Source organism: Vipera ursinii (genome assembly GCF_947247035.1).
Source record: "Vipera ursinii genome assembly, chromosome: 4".
NCBI lineage: Eukaryota > Metazoa > Chordata > Lepidosauria > Squamata > Viperidae > Vipera > Vipera ursinii.
The window spans coordinates 80,845,559-80,870,006 of NC_139514.1; the positions used below are offsets into that span (position 1 = coordinate 80,845,559).

General features: G+C 40.1%; 1 protein-coding gene across 1 annotated transcript in view; it reads right to left on the reverse strand.

The window, feature by feature from the left end:
* Positions 1-9,172: 9,172 nt before the first annotated feature.
* Positions 9,173-24,448, reverse strand: part of JADE3 (jade family PHD finger 3) — an 82,413-nt gene continuing 67,137 nt past the window's right edge. Inside the window, exon 11 of the mRNA XM_083361505.1 lies at positions 9,173-12,288. Coding sequence (XP_083217631.1) covers positions 11,396-12,288 — 893 coding nt within the window. The 3' untranslated portion in view covers positions 9,173-11,395. The remainder of the gene's footprint in view (positions 12,289-24,448) is intronic.

The following is a 24,448-nucleotide window of genomic DNA, read 5'->3' on the forward strand; positions in this document are numbered from 1 at the left end:
TATGCCTCACATTGTTCTTCATTTGTCTACCACTTATAAACCCAGTTTGGTCACCATAAATTACTTGTTGCAATACCCTCATTAATCTGTTAGCTAAAACCTTAGCAAATATCTTGTAGTCCGTATTCAAAAGTGATATTGGTCTATATTTTTTTGCTTGGGTGACATCCTGATCTTCCTTCGGAATCAAAGAAATAAAAGCAGTTTTCCAGGACGGGGGCACCCCTCCTCCCATTTGAATTGTCTGAAACAATTCCCTTAATGGCTTTACCATCTCTAACTGTAAATTTTTATAATACACAGCAGTCAATCCATCCGTACCTGGCGCCTTACCCACTTTCAATTGTTTAATTGCTGAAAAAATTTATTCCTCAGTTATCAATTGATTCATCTCTTCCTTTTGTTCTTGTGTAAGAACAGGAATATTAGCATTCATCAAATATACATCAATATCTGCCTCACTAATCTTATCTCTAGCATATAACTTAGAGTAAAAATCAACAAAAGTCTTCTTAATAAGACTCTGCTGGTACACTACCTTACCCTTATGTTCTATTCTATCTATATTAGAAGCCCTTTGTTTCTTCCTTAACAAATAAGCTAACCATCTACCTGGTTTATTGGCATTGCAAAAAGTATTATGTCTAGCATACCGTAAGTTAGTTGTCACTTGATCAGCCATCAACTTGTCAAACTGTCCCCTTAATAAATTAATTACCTCTTTAATCTTCACATCCGATGGATTCAAAATTAAGGCCTTTTCTTTTTCCCTAATTTCATTATCTAATTCCTTCCTCCTGAATTCCAGATTGCGTCTATATTTGTTATTCAAATATATTAATACACCTCTCATATAAGCTTTACTAGCATCCCAAACCATTTCAATAGAAGTACCCTTATACATATTAATTTTAAAAAAATCCTTCATCTGTTTTTTACATTCTTCCACATTTTCCTGATTTCTAAACAGGTTCTCATTTAGACGCCAGGAGCGCCTATCTCTATTATCCTTGTCTATCTCTAACCAGACTGGACTATGATTAGACATAGTTCTTGGACAGATCTTAATCTTCTTAATCCTGGAAAAGAAATCATTAGTAGTTAGTATAAAATCAATCCTAGAAAAAGATTGATGTCTATCAGGAAAAAAAGTATAGTCCTTCTCTTGCAGATTCCTTTCTCTCCAAATATCTCGCAGTTCCAAATCATCCTTCATTTCAAAAAAGGATTTAGGCACTTTAGCATGACTTGGAACACTTTTAAAAAAACCACTCTTGTCCATTTGTACATCCAAAACACCGTTCCAGTCTCCCATAAAAATAAAAGATTTATAATCCCACTGAGTAATCTTGCTGTGTAGTAAACTATAAAAGTCTGCTTGTTGTTGATTAGGAGCATATAATCCAACCAGAAGTGTTTTCTTGCCTTCTATTAACAGTTCAATTATAACATATCTTCCTTGTTTATCTGCTTCAATTAACTCCGCTGTCAAGGTATTCTTAACATAAACAACCACTCCATTTTTCTTATCTGTTGCAGAGGCAATAAATTGTGTACCCAGTCTTGAATTTAATAAGTACTTTTGATCCGTAAATCTAATATGTGTTTCTTGTAAACAAATAACATCATTCTTAAATTGTTTTAAATATTGAAAAACTTTCTTTCTCTTCTGTGGTGAGTTTAAACCATTAACATTCCAGGTTAGAAACTTTGTCGCCATCCTTCGCGACCCAAAGCTTTTGGAGCGCTTCTTCCAGGATCACCTGCACTTTCTTAGGTCGCGCTCCTCCCACAGCTTCACTATAAGTAAGTTTAGGAGGTGCCATCATGACTTTCTGCTGGTCTTGTTCTTGCTCTCGTCTCATTCGTCTCGAAGCAGCACGCGTCATCCTCTGGTCTCTGGCCTCCTCCGATGATACTGAAATTTGATCCACTCCTGTAGCTTTCTCATCCATCTGTGTTGTTCCTTCCTATCTGCATTTTTTTAAATTATTATTTCACAGCTCCCCAAAGTAGGGCTTGTTTCCCAAAAGCACAGGCCTCTGTTAATTATTTACTTTATTTAGCTTATTCTGTTTGTTTTGAATGTCTATAGAATTAGTGTAGGGTTAAGCTAATCATGTACCCAGAGGCTTGACTGCCTTGACTTATTGATGGGGTTAGGTTCAAGATGCCTTATCTGAAAATAGGGTTGCTAGGGTTACTCTTGCTTATCCTGATGGGGTTAGGCCAACACGTCACTTCCGCTCGCCTCATCTGAAAATAGGGCGGTTACTTCCGCATAGGGCCATGATCTGCTGACATAATCAACACCACATTGGTTTGTTTACTTTGATGACGTCACTGATCAAAAGTGCTGATAATTTTCATTTAAAAAAGGTATACACTATAACTACTGACATACATGTGCTGTTATGTTATTGCATGCACTAGTCAGGATTGGAAGCTTACCTGGCACTTTGCTTATTGTCCTTGCCTGAAATGACTGACATTTTGGATTTACAAAACTGGAATTTGAGACTAAGGCATGTTACATGGAGGAGTGTGAGATGTTTAGGATTAGGATGATTTGCAAATTAGCAATCTTTTTACTGTGCATGTCATTAAAAATTATTTGGGTTATCTGTAGCTTGGAATGGACTTAAAGTAACATGAGGTTGGGACATCTGAAAGTTCTTCTGTTACAGAAAAGCAGGCAGCAAACTCCCAACTGCTTCAAGAGATGGCCTGCAAAATAATCAGGTAGTTGATCGTGGCTGCTTGATACAGGATGAATGTGCAGATTTTCCACCCCTGTGATATTTTGCAAATAGCATCTGCTTTGAGATCTGCTAAATCTACTACTGGCTTTAAACTTTCCATTTCCAGTAACTTTTGCCAAATGGCCAATGAGAAAATATGTTGAGAGTTGCAATACAGTAGTAAATATAGAGCCACATGTTCTTATCTCTGCAGGATACAACCCTTCCAAGATTAGAATTTGAGAACAATGACTGTACTGCACATACTTCCAGAAAATTAGTCAGAAATTATTCAAGAGTGCAAAACTCTATGTTACTAAACTAAAAAACAGATATCAGCATTGCTTGTGTTATTTATTTTAAAACATAACCCTCACCTCCAATAGCTACTTTATTCACCATTGAGCTGTAACACAATTTCCAATTTCTTTCTTCTAATACTATGTATTTTTCCCCTTAGAATGAAGCTTCCTTGGGTAAAGCAAATGATCAGAAAGAGAATGGTCTGATCTAGCAAAAAGAGCAGCTTTTTATCAAGTGGCCCATTCTAGTAACTTAATTACACAGCTGTTACACACAAAGCATGTACTGTATGTGTATAGTTGAGTTAACTAGAACAGGGATCCCCTACCCCTGGTCTGTGGACCAGCAATGAGCTAGAAACCGGGCCACTCAAACAAGTGAAGCCCCATCCACGGGATGCTAGCAGCTTGCGAAACCATCCCCCTCCAGTCTGCGGAAAACTCTCTCTCCATGGAACCAGTCCCTGGTGCCCAAAAGATTGGGGGCCGCTGAGCTAGAAGAAAACTTCTAATTTAATGCAGGAAGCTGTGAGAAAAACAGAACAAATTACTAATATTTTTCTTTTGTTTCCATTAACAGACTATTATTAATTATATTTCATATTTTTAAATTACCCATCTCCCTCATAGAGGGCTCTGGGCAGTGTACAATATAATATACCAATAAATAAAATAACGTAAAAAATAGCATTAGAACTTAAAAAATAAATTAGGATTAAAAATTAAAAATTAAAAGAATAATTGCAAACATCAAAAAGGGGGCAGAATACTAAAATGGCCATGTAGTGTTAGATTATTATAGGGAGGGGGATTCTCAAGGGACTAGCCAGCCCCATGATTGCATGGTCCTCTGTATTCCCACACAGGGCTGCAGCAATGTTTTGACCCTTTGTGGAAGGCCAAATCATTGAGACTTTCCTCACCTCTGGGAGCAAGTTATTCCACAAAGCAGTGGCACAGAAGGCTAGCTTCCCAGACCCCGCTGGTTGAAATTTTTTGATTGATGGGGTCTGTAGCATACCTTCCATGCCTCATCCCTTAGATGGGCTGATGGGATTGGGCAAAGCTGGTTTTGTAGGTAACTTTACAGGTGATGGCCAACACCTTGAATTGGACTTGGAAGCAAATAGGTATCCAGTGCAGTTCACAGAGCAAGGATGTTATATGGGCCCTTAATTGGACAACCAGTATGACTTATGCAGCCACATTCTGTACTAGCTGAAGCTTCTGGATACTTTTAAGGGGTAGCCTCATGTAGAATGTGTTGCAATAGTCCAATCAGAAGATGACCAGGGCATGAGTGACTCCCAGTCAGGCAAGGACATAATTGGCAACCAACACAGAATTGGGCAAAGGGCCTCCTGGCCACAGCTACTACATGTTCTTTGAGCAGGAGCCGTGAATCTAAGAGGACCCTCAAGTTACATATCTGGTCTGTCTAGAAAAGTGCAACCCCATTCAAGACCAAAGATCATAAACTCCTGGGTATAGAGGAGCCCACCCACAGCCACTCTGTCTTATCGGGGTTCAGTTGAATTCTGTTGTTCCCCATATAACCTTCAGGCATCATGAAGATTCCAACATTTACTTCATCTGGGACAGAGATATATAGATGTGTATCATCAACATATTGGTGATACATCATCACCAATATTTCATATTTCATGCACTGTACCTATATGTTTTCTTTAAATAAAACTGTATCTCTATAGGACTGCTCCAAAAGATGATTATGGTACAAATGCCTACTTCTGATGCATTTTTCTCCTTTCTCCCAGTTCGCCTTGCAGGACACAATATTTAACTGACAGATCTTTCCTAACAAAAAGTGATGAGGAATCTATTTCATGGTCTGCTCCTTCTCACATTCCTGTTAATGTTTATTGCCTTAGTAAAACCACCTGATGCAGCTGCTAGTCAACCTTGCAGAAAGGAAACCTGAACATTAGCACAGCTCTTTTCCCCATTGACAGACACCAGTAAAGGTACAAAGTAGAAAGAGCATGCATTTCTTCCACCATCTACCACATATCAAGGTTATTATCAGTCTAGATCAGAAATGTCAAACCCGTGACATCATGTGACATTGTGCAATGTATCAGGAGAGTTTTGCCATTGCCGGCAACGGGGTAGACATGGCTTCTGGATGACGCATCTGGCCCATGGGCCGACAGTTTAACAACCCTGGTCTAGATCATCTTTCCCAAATTATTGTTTTCCAGATGAGTATCTCCAATGATTTGTAACCAGTTATTTATTGGTTACTACAGTACTGTACTTATGTACTACTACATTAAAACTGTTGCTTTCTCTTGTACCTATTACAATTCTGGTATACTAATACTACAAAAAGAGAACATCTGAGAAAGATCTCTGTAGCTACATAATGTTAGTTCTCAGAAAGTATATAGAAAACAAAGCTGGAAAAAAGTGGGGGGGAAAGAAGCAAATATTTTAAAAGGCAGTAATCCTATTTTCCAAGGACCCCTTGGGAGCAAGTACAATCCAGTTAGTATTGTCTTGCAAATCAAATCTATGACATCCACATAGTGCAGTGCAGACACCCAATGTTTTTAATTTTACTATGACTAGTCAAAAACTGAAACTAATTTTTGGCAACTCATTTGATTAGTTACAACTAAAACAAAGCACAATTGGTGTTGCTTGAGAATAAAGATTATTGTATGTAGGTGAACTCTTGATGTCCCAGTTATGTGCATATCTATAAATAAATTTTAAAAACCAATTCAGTTCCTTGGGTTCCATATAGCGAATATTAACAGAACCTATTTCAGATACTTTGTTTAAATTAGAATAATATGAAGTTCTAATGCTTCTGAGTCCAAGCAGGGGTTGGAATCAAGTGATCTGAAAGTCCACTTCCTACTGTACTGGATTTGTTGTGTGCTGCACTTAATCACCAAGCCTCTGTTCCCTAGTATTGCATCTTTGAAAGGCTGCAGGAAAGTACAGGCTTTTGGTGGTAATATTTGTATGTTAGAATTATATTGCCTGCTCTTTCTGTCCAATTTAGGAGAGCAGTACATTATTACATGTAGTCCTCATGACCACAACTGAGCCCAAATTTTCTGTTGCTAAGTGAGAATTTGTTAAGTGAGTTTTGCCCCTTTTTACAACATTTCTTGTCCTAGTTGTTAAGTGAATCACTACAGTTTGATAAGTTAGTAATCTGCTTGTTAAGTGAATCTGGCTTCCCCATAGACCTTGCTTGTCAGAAGGTCATTAACCCCAGGACGCTGCAATGGTCATGCGAACCACTTTCCAAGCATCTGAAGTTTGATCACATGGCCACAGGGATGCTGCAACCGTTGTTAAGTGTGAAAAAATGGTCATAAATCACTTTTTTTTCAGTGCCATTATAACTTTGAATGGTCACTAAATAAACTGTTGTTAAGTCGAGGACTACCTGTGTTATTATTATTTATATATTGCCTGACTTGCAAAGACACTGAGTGGTTTACAAATTATGAAAAACATTTAAAAACACAAAAACAGCACAAAATAAAAAGGAACAAAAATGGCAGAAATAACAGATCCAGATGGGAACAAAGGAAAAGAAGAAAAGGGGCTTAAATCACACTGCCTGGACAAAGAGCCAGGTTTTTAAGGCTCTTCAGAAACACCCAATAGTATGGTAGACATTCAAATGTGGGGTAATCTATTTCCAGAGTATTGCTACAGAGAAGGTATGCCTCTGGGATATTAGTAGATTGCATTGTTTTAACCAGAGAAACCTGGACCACGCCAACCCTGACAGATTGAATCAGTCAAGCAGATACTATGGAAGACAGGTAGTCCTTCAAGTAACCAAGCCAGATGCCATGTAGAGCTTTATAGGATTGGATTAAAGACTTTCTGAGGGACCGGCTACAAACAGTGAGGGTTGGGTCTGTTTCATCCACCCCCGAAGCTTTGCATGGGCTCGCCACAGGGCTGCGTGCTTAGCCCCTACCTGTACTCACTGTACACATACAATTGTATATCGTCCAACTCATCCACCGCGATAATGATAAGTTCACAGATACCACCGTAGTGGGTTTTATTATAGGTGGAGATGAAACAGCGTACAGGGGGGAGATACAAAAACTATCCTTATGGTGTTTAGAGAACAAATTGCACCTGAACATTGGCAAGACAAAGATGGTGCTAGACTTCAGGAGGAAAAGAGAGGAACCTGCCCCACTTTACATCAGGTGGGGGGGCTGTGTGGAGTATCCTCCTTTAAATTCCTGGGAGTCTACCTCTGTGAAGATCTTACCTGGAAAGCCAATACAACCCAGGTGGCCAGAAAGGCCCAACAGAGACTCCACTTCCTCAGGATCTTGCGGAAGAACAGGGTAGAACAACGACTAATGACCTTCTCTCTACTATAGAGAGCGTCTTCTCGCACTGTATTGTGGTTTGGCATGCTGGCCTGACAGCTGTGGATAGGAAGATATTACAGAGGGTGGTGAACAAAGCACAAAACATCATGGGCTGTCCCCTGACACCACTGGATGACATTGCCAGGGCTCGCTGCCTTGGAAGAGTGAGGAAAATTCTCAGGGATGACTCACACCCTGGTCGGTACCTCTTTACTCTCCTACCATCAGGTAGGAGATACAGAAGTATAGCCAGCCGTACCAACAGGCTGAAGAACAACTTCTATCCATTGGCTGTCAGGCTCCTGAACGGGAAATAACTGTGCAATTAGTGTTGTGCAATTAGCTCACATGGTGTAACAAGATGGTGGGTTTGTTGTCACTGTGAGTTGGGGGGGGCACGGAGGGAGGCTCAGCCAATCTCATTGTACACATGTTGTGCTTTGATAATAAAGGTTCATTCATTCATTCAACCAGCACCTTAAATCGCACCCAGAAGCAAACGAAACCAGTGCAGCTCATGAAGCAAAGGTATTACATGGCATACTGAATCACGTCCATTACTGTCCATGCCACTGCATTCTGGACCAGTTGAAGCTTCAAGGTGGCCTTCAAGGGCATCCTTTTAGGGTATTTTGCAGTGAAGCTGTGAAGTGACCAGGACATGAATGTCTGAAGGGTCCCCAATCTAGGAGGAGACACAACTGGTCCATCAAATGACTTTCTGGTTAAAGCTGCCACTTGCTCACCAAGCAGGAGCTGAATCCAGGAAGATCCCCAAATTACATACCACTCTTGAATGGGGAAATGATAACCCATTCAAGGTCAAAGATGGAATACCCTCACATCTTGGTGATCCAAACCCCCCCCCCAGTCATTTGGTCTTGGAAGGACCAAGTCAGAGACAGTTCCTTTCCATCCAAACACACACAGCCTCCACACCTCAAGAATCTATTTGGCCAGACCAGAGTTAAAAGACATAATTGGATATCTTCAGTATATTGATGACACCAAACCCCGTATCAGCAGATAATCTCACCCATCAATTTCATGTATATGTTGAAGAGGAAAAAGAAAATAAAACCTTGTGGCAATCCATTCTTTTTATTTAATATATACTTTTTATGTGTGTTTTTAATTTGTCTTAGTTTCTTAGGTCATTATAACTGACCTACTTTATATTTAATATATTCCTCTTTTTAATTATTTAGTTTATTCTTCATTTAGAAGCTATCTTAGGATCCCTTTGTTAGGCCAAACCTGTATGTTACACATTTCCCAAAAGAAACAATAATGCCATGATCTTAAACTAATTGCAAGAAATAGTAGTAAGTAGTGCTCCAACATTCCTATATTACTTGGTGTAAAAGCAAGCAAATAAAAACTACTGCTCTAAATTAGAAGGTTGCATGTTTTTCTGAAAACAAGTTATCAAAAACTCGTAAGAGGCATTCCTTCTTTCCTTGTCTTACATAACATGGGATACCTTTGGCCTAGTAGTTAAGGCACCAGGCTAGAAACCAGGAGACTGAATTCTAGTCTCATCTTAGGTATGAAAGCCAGCTGAGTGAGTTTGGGTCAGTCACTCTCTCTCTCAGCCAACCCACCTCACAGGGTTCTTGTGCAGCAAATGGGAAGAAGTAGTATTAAGTATATTCATCACCTTGAATTATTTATCAATAAATGCAATAAATAAATGTCTTTTCTAGGGTAAGGTATTTTTAAAAATGTTTGATTCAGAACTTTTGTTTTATTCACGTACTGATTTAATAAAGGAACAAAATCAAATGCACAGAATTCATTAAAACTCATACAAACTTATTTATATTTATTTCATCTATTTTTGATCCTATAAAAATTAAGTCATACATTATCAAATCTTTATATGGAGACTATCCTGGATTATGTGCAAGTACTTTAAGGTCCTCAAGGCCACTTACACACACCTGGGGTTGCCCGTGTGTTTTTTTTTTGAGGAATGTTACTAGTTTTTCATGAGTTAATTAAAGCACTAAATGCAGTCTTCCCAAGTATTAGTCTCCAGATGATCACAATGAAAAGGGTAAGGTTAGCAGTTTCATAATTTAATGAAAAAAAGTATTGTAAAAAGGAGACGTCAGTACATTTTTCAAAAAAACTGAATTTGGGTATGTGTGTGTGTCAAAACAAGAAAACAAAAGGTAACACTGCAAAGTTAGCCAGAACATTTGTGAAAAGTAGCAATTATATTTTGGAGACAGATACCTGAAATTATGAAGTTAAAGGATCCTTCATGTATCTATGGAAATCATATAAAAGTATTACAGAAAACACTATTGCCTGATGAGATTTATTTTAAATCATTAACCTAAAATTTGCAAAACAGTTGTAGCTTGTAGAAGCACCTTTTTCCCCCTCAATGCATGAGTCATTGACTGTCACGTTTTCTCCCCCTGGCTACTGAAAAATTGTACCCCAATTCAGTCAGAACCAGTATGTAGAGAAATGTATTTTCTAGCACCATTCTGAATGGCTCAAAACATAAAGGCTACTCTTTCTCAACAAACTTAAAACAAAATACAACTGCATATTTACACCAAAGGAAATGTCTTAAAAATACAGCATTTTAAAGACAAAAAATAGATACAAAATTTGACAAAAACAATTTTAAATATGCTTAAAACAAAAAAGTACAGACCTGCCAAATTAATTATATAACTTTTATGAGTCAATTTATTTTCCTAACTACACTGAATAGTATTAAGGCTTTCAAGGACATCAAGGCCCTCATTTGTTGTTATTAGATTCCAGATGTACAGCAATTATTGTTGTTTCACATTATGGCATTACATTACTTAATAGGTGATTGCTCCAAAAATAAAATGATTTTTTATTCTGATTAAAAATCGGCTGTGCAGCAATGTATGCATTAATGAACAAAAGAATAAATTATGTAATGAAGTTGTGTGCATTTTATAATATTACAATGCGTTAGTTTAAAAAAAAATAAAGTAGCTATGAAGATGTTTGGGAATAAAAAATACTTTTTCACTTTTGATTATTTAAACCTAGAATTCAATGTACACAGACCTTTGCATAAACTGATTTTAAACATTTTGGCTCAGAAATCTGAACATATTTGTTAGCTTACAAAAAATACTAACACGTTGGGAAGGAGATAAAGTTTTAAGAATATATGGGAAAATCTGGCATCACCAGTCATTGCCTGAATATGTTAAAGAAATTAAGTACTTCTAGTGTTAAGCATTATCCATACAGCAGCCATTTTTACTGGCTGGCTACATACCCTATTTTACAAGTGAAATGCACAACATTACTATGTATAAAGGGATTAAAAACAATTTTGAAATACTAGAAGGTAAAAGGTATTTACAGAATACAGCAAGGAACACAAATTTTAGGAGTTAGCTATTGGGAAAAATCTAGAGGTCATTGTGTGTTTGGCAGCATTAACTGTGGAGTTTATAAATCTTCCTCAGTAGTTTATATGATATATTCTGATGATATATAATGCTTATTTGAAAGCAGGTCCCACTGAGTTAAAATTGGTCCTATTTCTAAGGAGTTAGGATCATATAATTTGTTCTAATATTGACTGAGAACATGATTTTTTTTCTAGTAGTCACGACTCAATTCAGGAAAACACTTTAGCAGACATTATCATTAATGTCAAATGTCACAATTCTTCCAAAAGCTGAGCTTGAAGCATTTTCATGAAATGAGAATCTATTGCAGCTGGAACAAGAATTATCTGGTCACTTTGTAGATTGTCACAGGATGATGAAAGAGCTTTTTGAGTTTTTGCCCACAATGGCTTGGGGAGGAGGGAGCAATCTCCTATTGTACAGTTTGGAGAAACACTGTCACTTGCTTGTGGACCCTGCACTCTTAACCTGGAGATTTCCCAAGGTTTATAATCACTACTTAGACACCCACAAAGCTGAGCTATTTTCATTTTCATGGATTTCTATCACCTTTGTACTGAACTATGAGAAATCAAGTTTCTTTTCTTTCTATTTTGACAATCTCTACTGAAGTCTTTATTTGGGCTTTCTCTGCCTAAGGTACTTTTCCTCAATTTGATCTGCCCTTTATTCTCTTCACTCTCTGTTTCAGAATCACTGAGTTCCAGATCAGGGCAATACCCATCATTGTCTTGATAAGGAGCACTCCCCATTTGATATTCAAAAGTTTGTTTGCCCCATGGACGCTCTCTCACTGAAAGCTTTCTTGAGGGTTTTTCACACCTGAGATCTTCTGTAGTCCTCACCAAACTGTTGGTTGCTTCTTTGAAGGACCTACTAAAGTGTTCCATTGTGGATTTTCTGAAGGTACTCTGGCTAGCCAGGTGGGAAGGGAGTACAGAATGTTGTTCATATGGTGTTTGGCTAGAGCTGTCTCTCTGATTGATATCTCCAACTCTGCTCATTAAGCCATTAGATTTTTCTAATTTAGAGTTGTGTTGAATTTTCCCATTTCCAACAGAAGACTGTCCATGCAATGCAGCTTGAAGTGCCAGGGATTTGCCAGATGATTGCCCAGGATAGATAGGTTCTGATAAATTCTCAGACCCAGTATCCTTTGCCTCAATTCTAGGTTTTGTAATGCCTTCCAGTAAGCCATTGCTTCTCTTTTCAAGCTGAAATCTTGAGTAGGACTTCATATTTGAAATAAACATACCCTTGGATAGTGTAATACCTCTTTTGTTATAAATCATGGCATTGTTATCAGGAGAAAGTGATTTGGTACCAGTTTTTAAGTTACTTTTGCAATCTCCCAGTGATTTTGGCATTTTTAATTTTAAAGTGATTCGAGGAGGAGGGTAGAACAATGTATTCTCTAGTGCATTTGTCAGGGAATGACCTAAAAGACATAAAAGTAAGAGAAAGATATTTAAGACCCAACATTTATCATGAAAACATATATATCCTTTATGAAACTGTTACATATAGAAACCTCATGCATATATAAATTGCAATTTTTGAACATTCCCTATTTTTCTCTTTTTATTTATTTGTTAAATTTATTTGCTGCCTATGTTGCTATGGGGCTACTCTAGGTGGCTTGCAACAATAAAAACAGAAATGAAATGTAAACATAACAGCAGCAAAGTAATTGAACAATACAATGAAAAAGAAAACAATGAAAACACATGATATGAAAATATGATGGGCAGGTGAGGAAGCAGGAAGCGAGGGGTGGGATTTGCTATCAATCTGGTAGCCACCTCCATCATAGTGCCTCCCCAACTGGATCCATAAGCCAACCGGCAGAACCAGGTCTTTAGGTATGGAGGATAGGAGGATGGAAACAGATCTCACCTTGGATGGTAGGATATTTATTATTATTATTATTATTATTATTATTATTATTATTATTATTATTATTATTATTATTATTATTATTATTATTATTATATGGTGGGTACAATGGCAGAGAAGGCTGTTCTACTGGATCCCGATACTCAGAGCTCTTTGACCAATGAGACGGTTTATCAGGTAGCCTGGACCTATGCCAGGTCATAACCAACACTTTGAACTGCATGTGGAAGCAGACCAGTAGCCAGTGAAGTTCACAGAACTGAGGTGTAAAATGGGCCATTCTAAGGGCCCCAAAGACTGCTGCACTGAACCAGCTGAAGCTTCAGAATGGATTTCAAGGATTTCAATACAGAATGCATTACAGTAATCCAGATGAGAGATGAGGGTGGATCTCTCACTCCCTATCAACACCAACTGGGACCAGCGAAAGGAGCTGAACCAGTGCAACTTGCATAGCTGGCCCAAAAGGTTACCATGGTTGATGGTATCAAAAGCCACTGAGAGGTCAAGGATAGCAAGAAAGGTTGCACTATTCCATCTCGCTCACACCAGAGACTGTCCACAAGTGCGACCAAATCTGTCTATCTCATAGTCATGCCTAAATCCTGACTGAAAGGATTCCCTACCAAGAAAGCAGAACTCTTGAAACTTGCTTCATTTCAAAAGGAACTTTTATTGGGAAGTACAGAGCAGGAAAGCTAGGCAGGATCTGAGGGTTTCCCACCCAAATCAATAGGTAAAACCCACATAATAATAACCCCACCCCAACTTCCATCCAGTCAGTTCAAACAGGCCAATCCATAGGTGACAATGAGCTGTGGGAAACGGACCAATAAGGAGCCTCTCTCAAGGTTCGCAGGTCTTCGCAGTTTCCTCCTTTCGCACCAAGATAAGGCAGATGGCACCAAGGCATTGCATTCACACCCCAAAGAGGATACATCAAAGCAGTTAGAGGAAGTATGCATTACAATCACAAATTCTTTCCCCCCCTCCTCCCCCCCAGGAAGAATGGCTGAACCCAACAGCTAAAGCACAAAGAATATCAGAAAGGGGGAATTAATAAATGAGGGTTCTGACATGCCACCCCTCTAGAAAAATGAGATATCTACTGGGAGATAGCGAAAATAATAAGGGGGAGAGAGCTGAAACAACAACGTTAATCAGGCTTATCCAGATAACAGGCATGGAACCTTTTTAGCAATCTAGGGGCTCTGACGTGTTTCTTGTATAGCCACTCATTTTGGGAAGATGGGAGGTCTTTCCATGCTACCAATTAGCATCAACCCACGATGTTTCCTGGAGTCTAATATTTCTTTAATTTCAAAATGTTGTTCCCCTTCTACTATAATGGGCTATGAGAGAGAGGCTCCTGCTGGCCTTAAGGCAGAAGTTAGCTCCCATTCAAGGAGGCTGCAGTGAAACACAGGGTGAACTTGTCTTAACGTTTTTGGGAGTTCCAATTCCACTCTTACTGGGTTAATTATGCATTTTGTTGGAAATGGTCCTACGAATTTTGGGCCCCGCTTTTTTGAGGGACTTTAGGAATTTGGTCAAGAGATATACTTTCCCCCCTATTTTGAATGGTTTTGGTTCCTTTCATTTTTTATCTGCCTGTGCCTTATAAGCTTCCCTCGCCTCATCCAAAGCTTTTCTAACTGCAGGCCATGTGTTTTGTAGCTGTTTAATCCACTCATTCAGGGAGGGAATGGTGGGTTCGCTGCCAGGTAACTCAGGCATCAGGTTGAAGCTTTGTCCTGTCGCCACCTGGAACGGGGTATAACTGGTGCTCGAGTACACTGCATTGTTGTAAGCTACGTCCGTGAAAAGCAGCAACTCAGTCCAATTGTCTTGTTCGTAATTTATGAAGCACCTCAGATATTCTAGTACTGAGTTCGAATGTTCTATCTCACCATTTGTTTGTAGATGATGACTAGATGACAGGCTTGACTGGTGCCAAGTAGGTCCAAAAAGGCTCTCCAGAACTCTGAAGTAAACTGGACCCCCCTATCTGAGATAATTCGTTGTGGGGCCCCATGTAGATGGTAAATATGCTGTACAATTTGGCCAAGACTTTAGTGGTAGGAATTTTCTGGCAGTGGGGCGCAGTGGTGTTTTCCCGGGTTTTCCCCCAGTCCACTTTCAGGATTGGCACCTTTGAACAGCACTCAGCTACTAGATGGCCTTCTTTACCACATCTGAAGCAGGCGGTCGAGCGTAGGTTCACGGTCGGGGTCTTAGCCATCTCCTCCTTCCATTCTGGGGGAGAGCACCTCCAAGTTCAATCCACTCACCGTTGGCTACGTACCAGGTAGATTTCTGCCTTTTTGTCCTGTACCAGCCTGCTACCGGCCCTGCAGAAAAGGCAGGGACAACCCCTTTTATAAGAAGGCAAGAGGCTGGAATTAAGCCTGCCAAATTTATTGATACAAAAACAAACGGAACAAGACACGAACCAAGAAACAGGAGCTTTTCAAGCGGTTGCCTTCAGCAAACCAGCCCTCCCACGCATTCCCCTTTTATACAGTTCAGGGCGTGGCTTCTCTCTGCCTCCTTCCGAGGTGCCTCATTGCCTTCCTCTGTTTACTCCTGATTGACTGCCTCCTGCGTCGGGCGTCCTTGAACAGGGCCAGCTGTGGGTCATCTTCATCCATGCTGTCAGGCTCACACAGCTGGGTCTCCGCCATGACCAGGTGGGAGGGGCCTGGCTGAGGGCTCTCACCAGCAAGATCTTCAACCCCCTCAGCAAGCTCTTCAACACCCCCCTCCTCCGCTGAGTCGTCCCACCCAACTGCCGAACCCACTGGCTGACCCTGAATCACAACACTTTTCTGCCATGATGTACCAACTGTGAAGGCGCGCTGGATCCCCCCCGAGTGATGCAGGCCTGGTAAAAGTCATCATTCAGCCCGTCTTTGAAAAGGCCAACCAGAATTTCTTCTGGCCAGTTAAGGCAGCTTGCCAGGTCTCGGAACTCCTCGGAGTATTCGACCACTGGTCGCCTGCCCTGTTTTATTGTTTTGATACATTCCCTAGGCTTCCAATCTGCTAGGGCAGGGGTGTCAAACTAAATTTCACTGAGGGCCGTATCAGCATTGCAGTTGCCCTCAGGGGGCCAGGTGAGTATGGCCAGGGTGGGTGTGGCCTACTGGGTGGGCGTGGCTAGAGTGAGTATGGCCTACTGGGTGGGCATGGCCAGCTCTACATTGTTCGCATCAAGGGTGCCTATGGGGGCCTGGGCAGGAGTGGGACAGATCGGAGGGTCTCTGGCAGAAGGAGGGTCTCTGGGCCAGGGCCAAGGCAGTGGGGGCCGTTCCCTCACTGTTTCCAGGATGGCTTCACGGGCCACATGAAACCACTTCACGGGCCGGATCCAGCCCCCGGGCCTTGTGTTTGACATGTCTGTGCTAGGGGCTCCTCAAATCTCCACCTCAGGGCTGCCATGAACACGTTACAATTATGGAGTTTAGGTGCATCAGCGTTATGCAGGGTCACCATCCACCTGGCCACAATGCCCTCCAGGGCTAGGGTTACAATCCTGACATTTCTGTGGTCCCCAGGGATGTCCTGCCCATATTTGCGCATGTAGCTCAAGACGTGGGCTAGGAAGAAGCCCAACTGCTGGGGCGATCCATTGTACTTTACCCCCAGGGCTGGGACTTTGCAGTCAGGTGGATGAAGTCTCTTCCTTCTAGTCTGGCATCGGTCCCCTCCAGCTGGGGTGACATGGGCTGGGGTGGTGGCCTCAGCTGCTGCTCCAACGATTTCTGAAGCGCTCGTAGAAGTGCCGGGGTTCACGAGCTCACTCTCCCAGATCTCTTCTTCCTCATCCTGTCCCATGGCTATCGAGTCACAGCAGGGATCGGCCTCTTCCTCCTGGAGGTTTTTGAATGCCTCCACCAGGATGCCGATGGCTTGCTTAAGAAAATGGTCGGAGCACGCTGGCCTCTAACCCTTTACTGATGTTGAGTGATCTCTCAATCTTGTGCTTCCAACCGGGTTGTAGGCTGCCATGTTTGAAGGTTACGTTTCTGCCTTTCGTGTCCCAGTTGTCCTTCTTCCCCACCTTGATTGACCATCTCGGTTTCCCCCGGGTGTCTGCCTCAACAGGACAAGTCTTCAGGGGAGCCTCCTCCAAGCACTTGCTTTCCCTCTTCTTACCACCATGATTAGACATTATCTTGAACAGTCCCCACAGTAGGAATTGTTCTCCAGGTTGACCACTTTGCAGATCCTGCCTAATGTAAGGACCTGCCTCCGTTTCCCTACCAAGAAAGCAGACCTCTTGAAACTTGCTTCATTTCAAAAGGAACTTTTATTGGCAGGTACAGACAGCAGGAAAGCTAGGCAGGATCTGAGGGTTTCCTACCCGAATCGATAGGTAAAACCTGCGTAATAATAACTCCACCCCACCTGTCCATCTGGTTGGTTCAAACAGGCCAATCCATAGGTGACAATGAACCGTGGTAAACGCGCCAATAAGGCACATCTCTCAAGGTTCTCAGGACTTTGCAGTTTCCTCCCTCCACACTGAGATAAGGCAGATGGCCCTGAAGCATTCCATTCGCACCCCAAAGAGGATACATCAAAGCAATTACAGGTAGCATGCACTACAAACACTTTCCCCCCCCTCCTCCCCTTCCAGGGACAATGGCAGAACCTGACAGCTAAAGCACAAAGAATATCAGAAAGGGGGAATTAATAAATGAGGATTCTGACAGGTCCAGAAAATCCATTTCATCCAGGACCCTCAAACTGCTAAGCAACCTCCTCTTCTACCTTTTTTTCTAAAAAGGGTAGATGGGAAACTGGGGTTGAATGATAGTTTTTTTAAGGAGAGGACAAACCAAGGCCTCCTTAAAAGATCTCAGAATGTCCCCTCTTGCAGTGAGGAATTTATCACTGAATGAATCTACCTGCTGATAATCATTCTGCAGGCTTTCCACAGCCAGGAGGGACAAGCATCTAATTGACAAGTAGTTGCACTGACAGCACAGAGGACCCTGTCCACTTCCTTAGATCCAACAAGACCAAACTGTTCCCAAATTACAGAGCAAGACATCTCCCTAGGCATCTCATAAGGACTTGCATGATGCATGAGTTCTAATTGGAAACAAATCCAAGCAATTTTATCCAGCAGGCATTCAACAATTCTTTTGCACAGCCCTAAAGATGATAATCTGAGCCCACCTGGCCTAGGAGGGACTGGGTGATCTGGGACAGGGCCAATGGGAAACACTGTAGAAGCAATAAGAGTGGACAATAGGAAAACTTCCAGTTTGACATTGTAGTGATAAAGACATGGGGAAAGCGATGCTCCATGCTCCACAGCTGATTTCTTTCTGCCAGGGGCCCCTAAAGGGCTGAAAATCACCCTGGAGAGGCAACAATAAAGGAGGGAACCCTCATCGATCATGGGCAGATGGCGGTCAGCCCGTTTGATCCAAGGAAATCCCTCCAAACTGACAGAAGACAGACCACATTTATACAAACTGTCCTATTGACAGTTGCAAAGGGCACAAATTAGCCCTAACAGATTAGTAACACCATGTCATAGAACTGGGTGAAAATTTTTTCTTCCTCTCTCCCATTTTTTTAACACTATTCCCTGGAACAGACAAATTCCCCAAAGGCAAGAATTCCCCAGGCATTTCCCCTGCCCAACCAGAGAAACAAAAATGGCAGGAAGAAAACTTTAAGAGGGATGGGAACAGAGAATACAAAACGATAAACCAGAATTAATATAAAGACATTGTTTTGCTAAACTAAACAATTTCAAAATCATTAATTTGTGCTTGAAAAATAGCAGGATGAGACTAATCTTATGAATAACTTTCAATTTAAATCTTTACTATTTGGGAGAGAGTGACATTTAGTGGTGAAACGGAAATAAAATCTTTTAGTAAGTTATGTCTGGGATAGACTTGGCATAGAACCCAGACACAGATAAGCAGCCAGCTGGATGAACTTGAAAACCTTTACAACTGTAATAAACAGCTGAAGACAGAAAGAAACATGACTCTATGTGATATTCTATCATCAGCATATAGAAATATATTGTTTACTGTGGATAACAAATGTCGGTTGATCTGGGATTTTAAGAAACATCTAGAGACAGAGGACAATATGGTTTTTTACCACCCCTGGTTTGGTGGGTCTTACTGACTGGTTTAAGACCTGCTGGCCATTCTGGATTACAAACATCGCTTATCTACAACTTTTGGATTCTGGATTCCGGTCACGAGGGCTGTAGTAGACTTTGCAACTTCCCCTCCAGACCTGATGCTGACAAAGCTGGACTACAAAACTCTTGTTTTCTGTGGCACACTAGACAAGAACTATAAGAACTACACAACATGATGTTAAACTTAAAACTGTGCAATGGTGTATTGAATATGAGATTTGCTTTTTTTGCAGATAAGGGGCACAACGGATTGATGATAGAGTAATTGGGGGGGGAATAAAAATAAAAATGACTGTCCCAAACCTTGCTAAAACTGCTAAAACAACAGCTTCAGCACCATCATCTGGGACACCCACTCCAGTATATCAGAGATCTATTGAAACAATACTTCAACAAGAAATAGTGAACAATTTTCAAAAGGCAATGCAAACAGCACTACAATCAATTCAGGAAGCAATCGTCTCACATAAAGGAAGACACAAGAAGAAACTATGAGGAGACAAGAAATAATCTGGACATGATAAATGAGCAGGTCTTCAATATAAATTCACAATTAGAAAACTTCCAACAAATGATTACAAAGAATTAGCAAAGAATCCAGAAAATGGAAGAGAAATCAGAAGAAACTGAGAAAAAGATGGAGGAAATAAAAGAAGAAAATCAAAGATTAGCACAGGCAAATAAAAGCTTGGAAGATACAGTTGCAGTACTGGAGATGGAGAAAGCATCACATTTTTTAAGGCTACAGAACATACCTGAAGACAAGGAGGAAGACCTAACAGAACTGATTACTAACTTGTTTGCTGAAGTGCTGAAAGGTGAAAAAAATGAAATGGAAGGAGAATTGGATCAAATATATGGAATTAACTCAAACTACGCAAGGAGACATAGAGTTCCTAGGGAGGTGCATGTTAAGTTTCATGAAAAAAACAATGAGTTCAAATACTGAAAAGAGTGAGAGATGAACGACTGATATATAGGAAAAAAAGAAATTGTGGCCCTGAAACAGATCCCTAGGAGTATAAGAGATTCTCGAAAATACTACCAATTCTTGACTACAAAATTAAATGAAAAAGGAGTGAATTTCAGATGGCTGGTCCCGGAGAGGATCCTACTTAATTGGGACGTGAAAAGATATAAATTGGACTCCATCTTTAAGATAGCAGAGTTCTATGAGAGACACATTTCCTTGAAGGAAAAACACAAGAATCACAAGGGAATATGAAAAACAGAAAAAGTTAGTAACAGAAGACACAAAGACCCACACAAAGAGAAGATGAAGAAAAAGAAAATACAAATCAAGAAGGAGAGAAAGTGATAAAAGAACAGAGACAGGAAAGGATCACTAGGAGAATAAAACCTAAATATAAGTAAAGAAGATAGAAAAAGAAAGTGGAATTCTTTCAATGAATATAAATGGATTGAATTCCCCATCAAAAAGAAAAAAAATCTTTACACGATTACGGAAACTAAAAATAGATATAATTTGACTCCAAGAAATGCACATAAAAAAACAAACCACCATAAACTGTTGGAATGCCCCAAAATTGGGAAATTTTATTTTACATCAGCACACCAAAAGAAAAGAGTAGTTTTATATGTAAAAGAGACACTGGAATCCAAACAGGTCTATTCAGATGAAGAAGGAAAAATTTTAATGGTAGAAATAATGATAAATCAAAAGCAGATATTGATGATAACAATATATGCACCAAATAACAAACAAGAAGAATTTTATCAAAAATTACATAGAAAATGGCTTCCGGTTCTGGATTTTCGGTGCTCCCAGACACATGAGGGAATTGCTCCTCATGTTGCCTGGATTTCTTCATCAGGGGGCCCCTGTAAAGGGGGTTGAAAGTCACCCTAGAGGGGCAATGAGCGGGGAAGAGGTCTCTCCAGTCGGCGGTAGAAGGCTGGCAGCCCTCCCACTGGCTCGGAGCTACTCTCCAAACCGAAGAAGCAAGGATCAGCCACTCCCATGGCCCATCATTTAGCCGTTTCCTGCCGAAGCCAAAAGCACAACAAAGCACTTGAAAGCACTTGAAAACTGGGTGAGAACTGCCTTCTTGTTTTCCTAATTGTCTACTTTCCTGGCCAAAAGCGTCTCGAATTTGCTTCCCCCTACGAGGAGAGAGGGACAGGATTTCTTTTCCCCACCGTTCTTAAGAGAGGCCTTTGTCTACATTGGGAGAGAAAAGAAAAAGCCTTCTTTATTTATTTATTTTAATTCCATTTATATCCCGCCCTTCTCCGAAGACTCAGGGCGGCTTACAAGCTTAGCTTCTACTAAATTATACTGATTTATTGGACTTACTGCCTTTCTACTTTTGGCCCAAAGTTCCTATATTTACAGAAATGGACTATTCTACTTATTAGTCTAAAAAGGGGGACAAAAAAAGAAATAAATAAAAATACTGTCTGAAAAGGATTTGAAGTACTCTGGGGATATTTAGTGAATACTATTGGCAAACAAGCTTGCTTACATTTTGGACTGACCTTGGCATTAAGATAAAAACCTGAAACAGCAGGAGATGAATTTGGCTTAGACTTGTGGAGGTGGACTATTACTGATTTTTGTTTGAAAAATAGCCTCCTCCCAGCACTATTTATAATTATTACAAAATGGAGAAGGATCAGCCACAAACCTCACTTGACTATAACCTTATACTTGAAACAATCTACAGTCACTGAGATGTCTATCTCCAGATTTAATAATTTACATGCCAACCTTAAGTCATAAATTGAAACCCAGACTGCAACTAAAGAATTTAGTTGAACTCCCCCGTAGCCTGGGCTGCTCCCAGCTGGCCAGCGCCTCTGCTCCTGATTTCTTGGAGCAGAGCCAGGCGTCTGCGACCACCCCTGCCTGAAGGAATGACTATGGATTAAAGGAGCAGGCAGAGCGGTACAAGAGGAAAAGGTGAAGAGATTATATTTTACTCTCCAGCTTGATGGACTTTTTTGGATTTTAAATCTGAAGTGAAAGTGCGTCACAATTGGTAAAAGATGGCGGCTAAACCACCCCCTAAAACTCTTCGGAGTGCTGGAACTTCTCCGGTGCAACAATCATTACTGCAGGCGCTGCATCCTCCTGATGTATTGACATCAAAGGACTTACAAGATGCTCTTGAAAAACACACCCAGGTAATTTTGGAATCAATTAATGATAGATTTGCACAGATGGAGGAGAAATTGGAGAAATTGGAGGAGAGGATGGAGGAGAGGATGGAACAGAAGTTCAGAGTGATGAAGGTAGACATCTTGTCTTCAGTGTATAAAGTGGCTGGATGTGTGGAAGAATTGGAGGAAAAGCTAGAAGATTTGACTCAAAAGAATGCTATATTAGAAGCAAAAGTATTGGAGAATGAAGACAAAATGGATAAGGAACTGAGTCTTGCTCAATATTACCAGATGCAGTTTGCCATTAGAATTAGAGGCTTAAAGGAGAATATTAAGGAAGATCTAAAGCAGCTGGTTTCTGAGGCTTTCGAAGTAGTATTGAAACAGCCAGCATCTGAAATAAAAGAAGGCATGGATAAAGTGTTTCGTGTGAATTCATGGATTGCTAGACAGAGAAAGTTGCCTAGAGATGTGGTGGTATATTTTGCAAAAAGGGAAATTAGAGATGAAGTTATACGAGCTGCTTATGATACTAAAGTTGTGATTGCTAATCAAGAAGTTTTGGTCTTAAAAGAAATTCCTCCAAAGATTTTAAGGAGAAGGAAGGATTTTACATTTCTTGTGCAAGAGCTCAAGCAAAGAGATATAAGGTTCAGATGGGAGATCCCAGTTGGGTTGATGGTGACGCACGAAGGTAAAAGGTACCGTCTGGTTACTGTGATGCAAGCGCGTGATTTCTACAATAATGTTTTAAAAGCAACGCCATTAACACTTCTGGAAGCTGAAAAGGGATCTGGAGAAGGAGTGCATCAAGAGGCCGAAGATGGTCAGATAGAAGACAACGGTGTTGGAGGAGATCAAGATACAACTTCGTCGGATGATCCTATAGAACAGAGGGTGACGCGTGCTGCCGCAAAACGATCTAAAAAGAGAAAATAGCAGGATTTGCAGAAGTCTATGGATTTTTTTACAACGTATTTATAGTCAAGTAATGGGAGGTGGGAAAAGATTTGGGTGTAGACGCAATATATTTTTATATGTGGTGGTTTTCTGGAAAGGGTGAGGTTTTTTGGATTAAAGTTTGGTGGAATATACAGAAGATTCTTAAATGGAGGTTAAAGTTTTGTTTGCAATCTTTTTTTTTGTTTGGAATAATTATAGATGTGGCACTGGAAGAGGAACTGCCGATTACAGAAGAGTTGACTTTAAAGTTTTCTGATTTGGTTGAGGTGGCGAAGATTTTGGTTAATTTGAAAGATTATCTGTAAGAACGTTATATCATGGAATGGACAAAATGGATGGAGTTTATTTAGGATAAGTATAGGGTTAAGAAGTATTATGTAGTATTTGAATAACTCTTTTTTCCTTTTTTTTTCTTTTTCTTTTTTTCTTTCTATCTTGGGGTTTTTTTTCTTTTTTTTTGTTTTTAATATATATTTAATATTATTAAGGTTTGTTTTATCCTATATAAGCTAGAGAGTGTTTCTTTTTCTATCTTAGTTTTTTATATATATTTAATATTGCTAAGGTTTGTTTTATCCTATATAAGCTAGAGAGTGATGGATTTTAGAATTTATAGTTGTTAGTATATGGTTGTTTATGTTTGCTTTTTTATATATATATATACCTTGTATTTAGCTCTGGGAAGTCGGGGGGGATGGGGGGAGGGGGGGAGGTAGGGGGGGAGGAGGGAGGGGGAAGGGGGGTTTTTTAAAGGAAAATTGTATCTTAAAACTTTTCAATAAAAAAAAAAGAAAAAAAAGAATTTACACTCCAGAATACAACAAAATTGGAAGGTATTACTATTGAGACAAAGGAATATAAGCAACAACTATCCAAAGTACCAACAACTTTAAAAGTACAAGGAACTATCACTATGGCAAATAACCTTAAGGACCAACAACAAACTATGGGAAAACCTATGTGCAAGATAGTGATGCTAACATAGAGGACGTGGAAGATCAGCAAAGACACTTTCCTGAAAGCCTGGATAGCCAAGCATTAATTACAAAATTGGATAAGACTCTTTACTTAAAGCAGATGAACCCAGATGGAAGAGGAATCCAGACCGAACTTAAGATAAAGTTTTTAGAGCAAATACAGAGACTAGAACTAACAGGGCAACAACATAATGATTACAAATGGTTTGGTTTTTGTGGACCATTGATGGCTAGATGGCCTCCTTCTATTCAAATAATATGTATTGGAGCGAAAGGAGACCTATCTGGCAATTCAAAGGCCTTGGTCTGGAAACGAAAAGAAAAAGAAAAGCCAGAGTTAGATTTAAAAAGTGAGTTCTTAGAGAACCATTAAAGAATATGCTTTTAGTAATCAGTGACCTATCAGGATCTAAAATAGAAAATGTTTATGAGATAGAACTAGAATGTGTTTATGTATC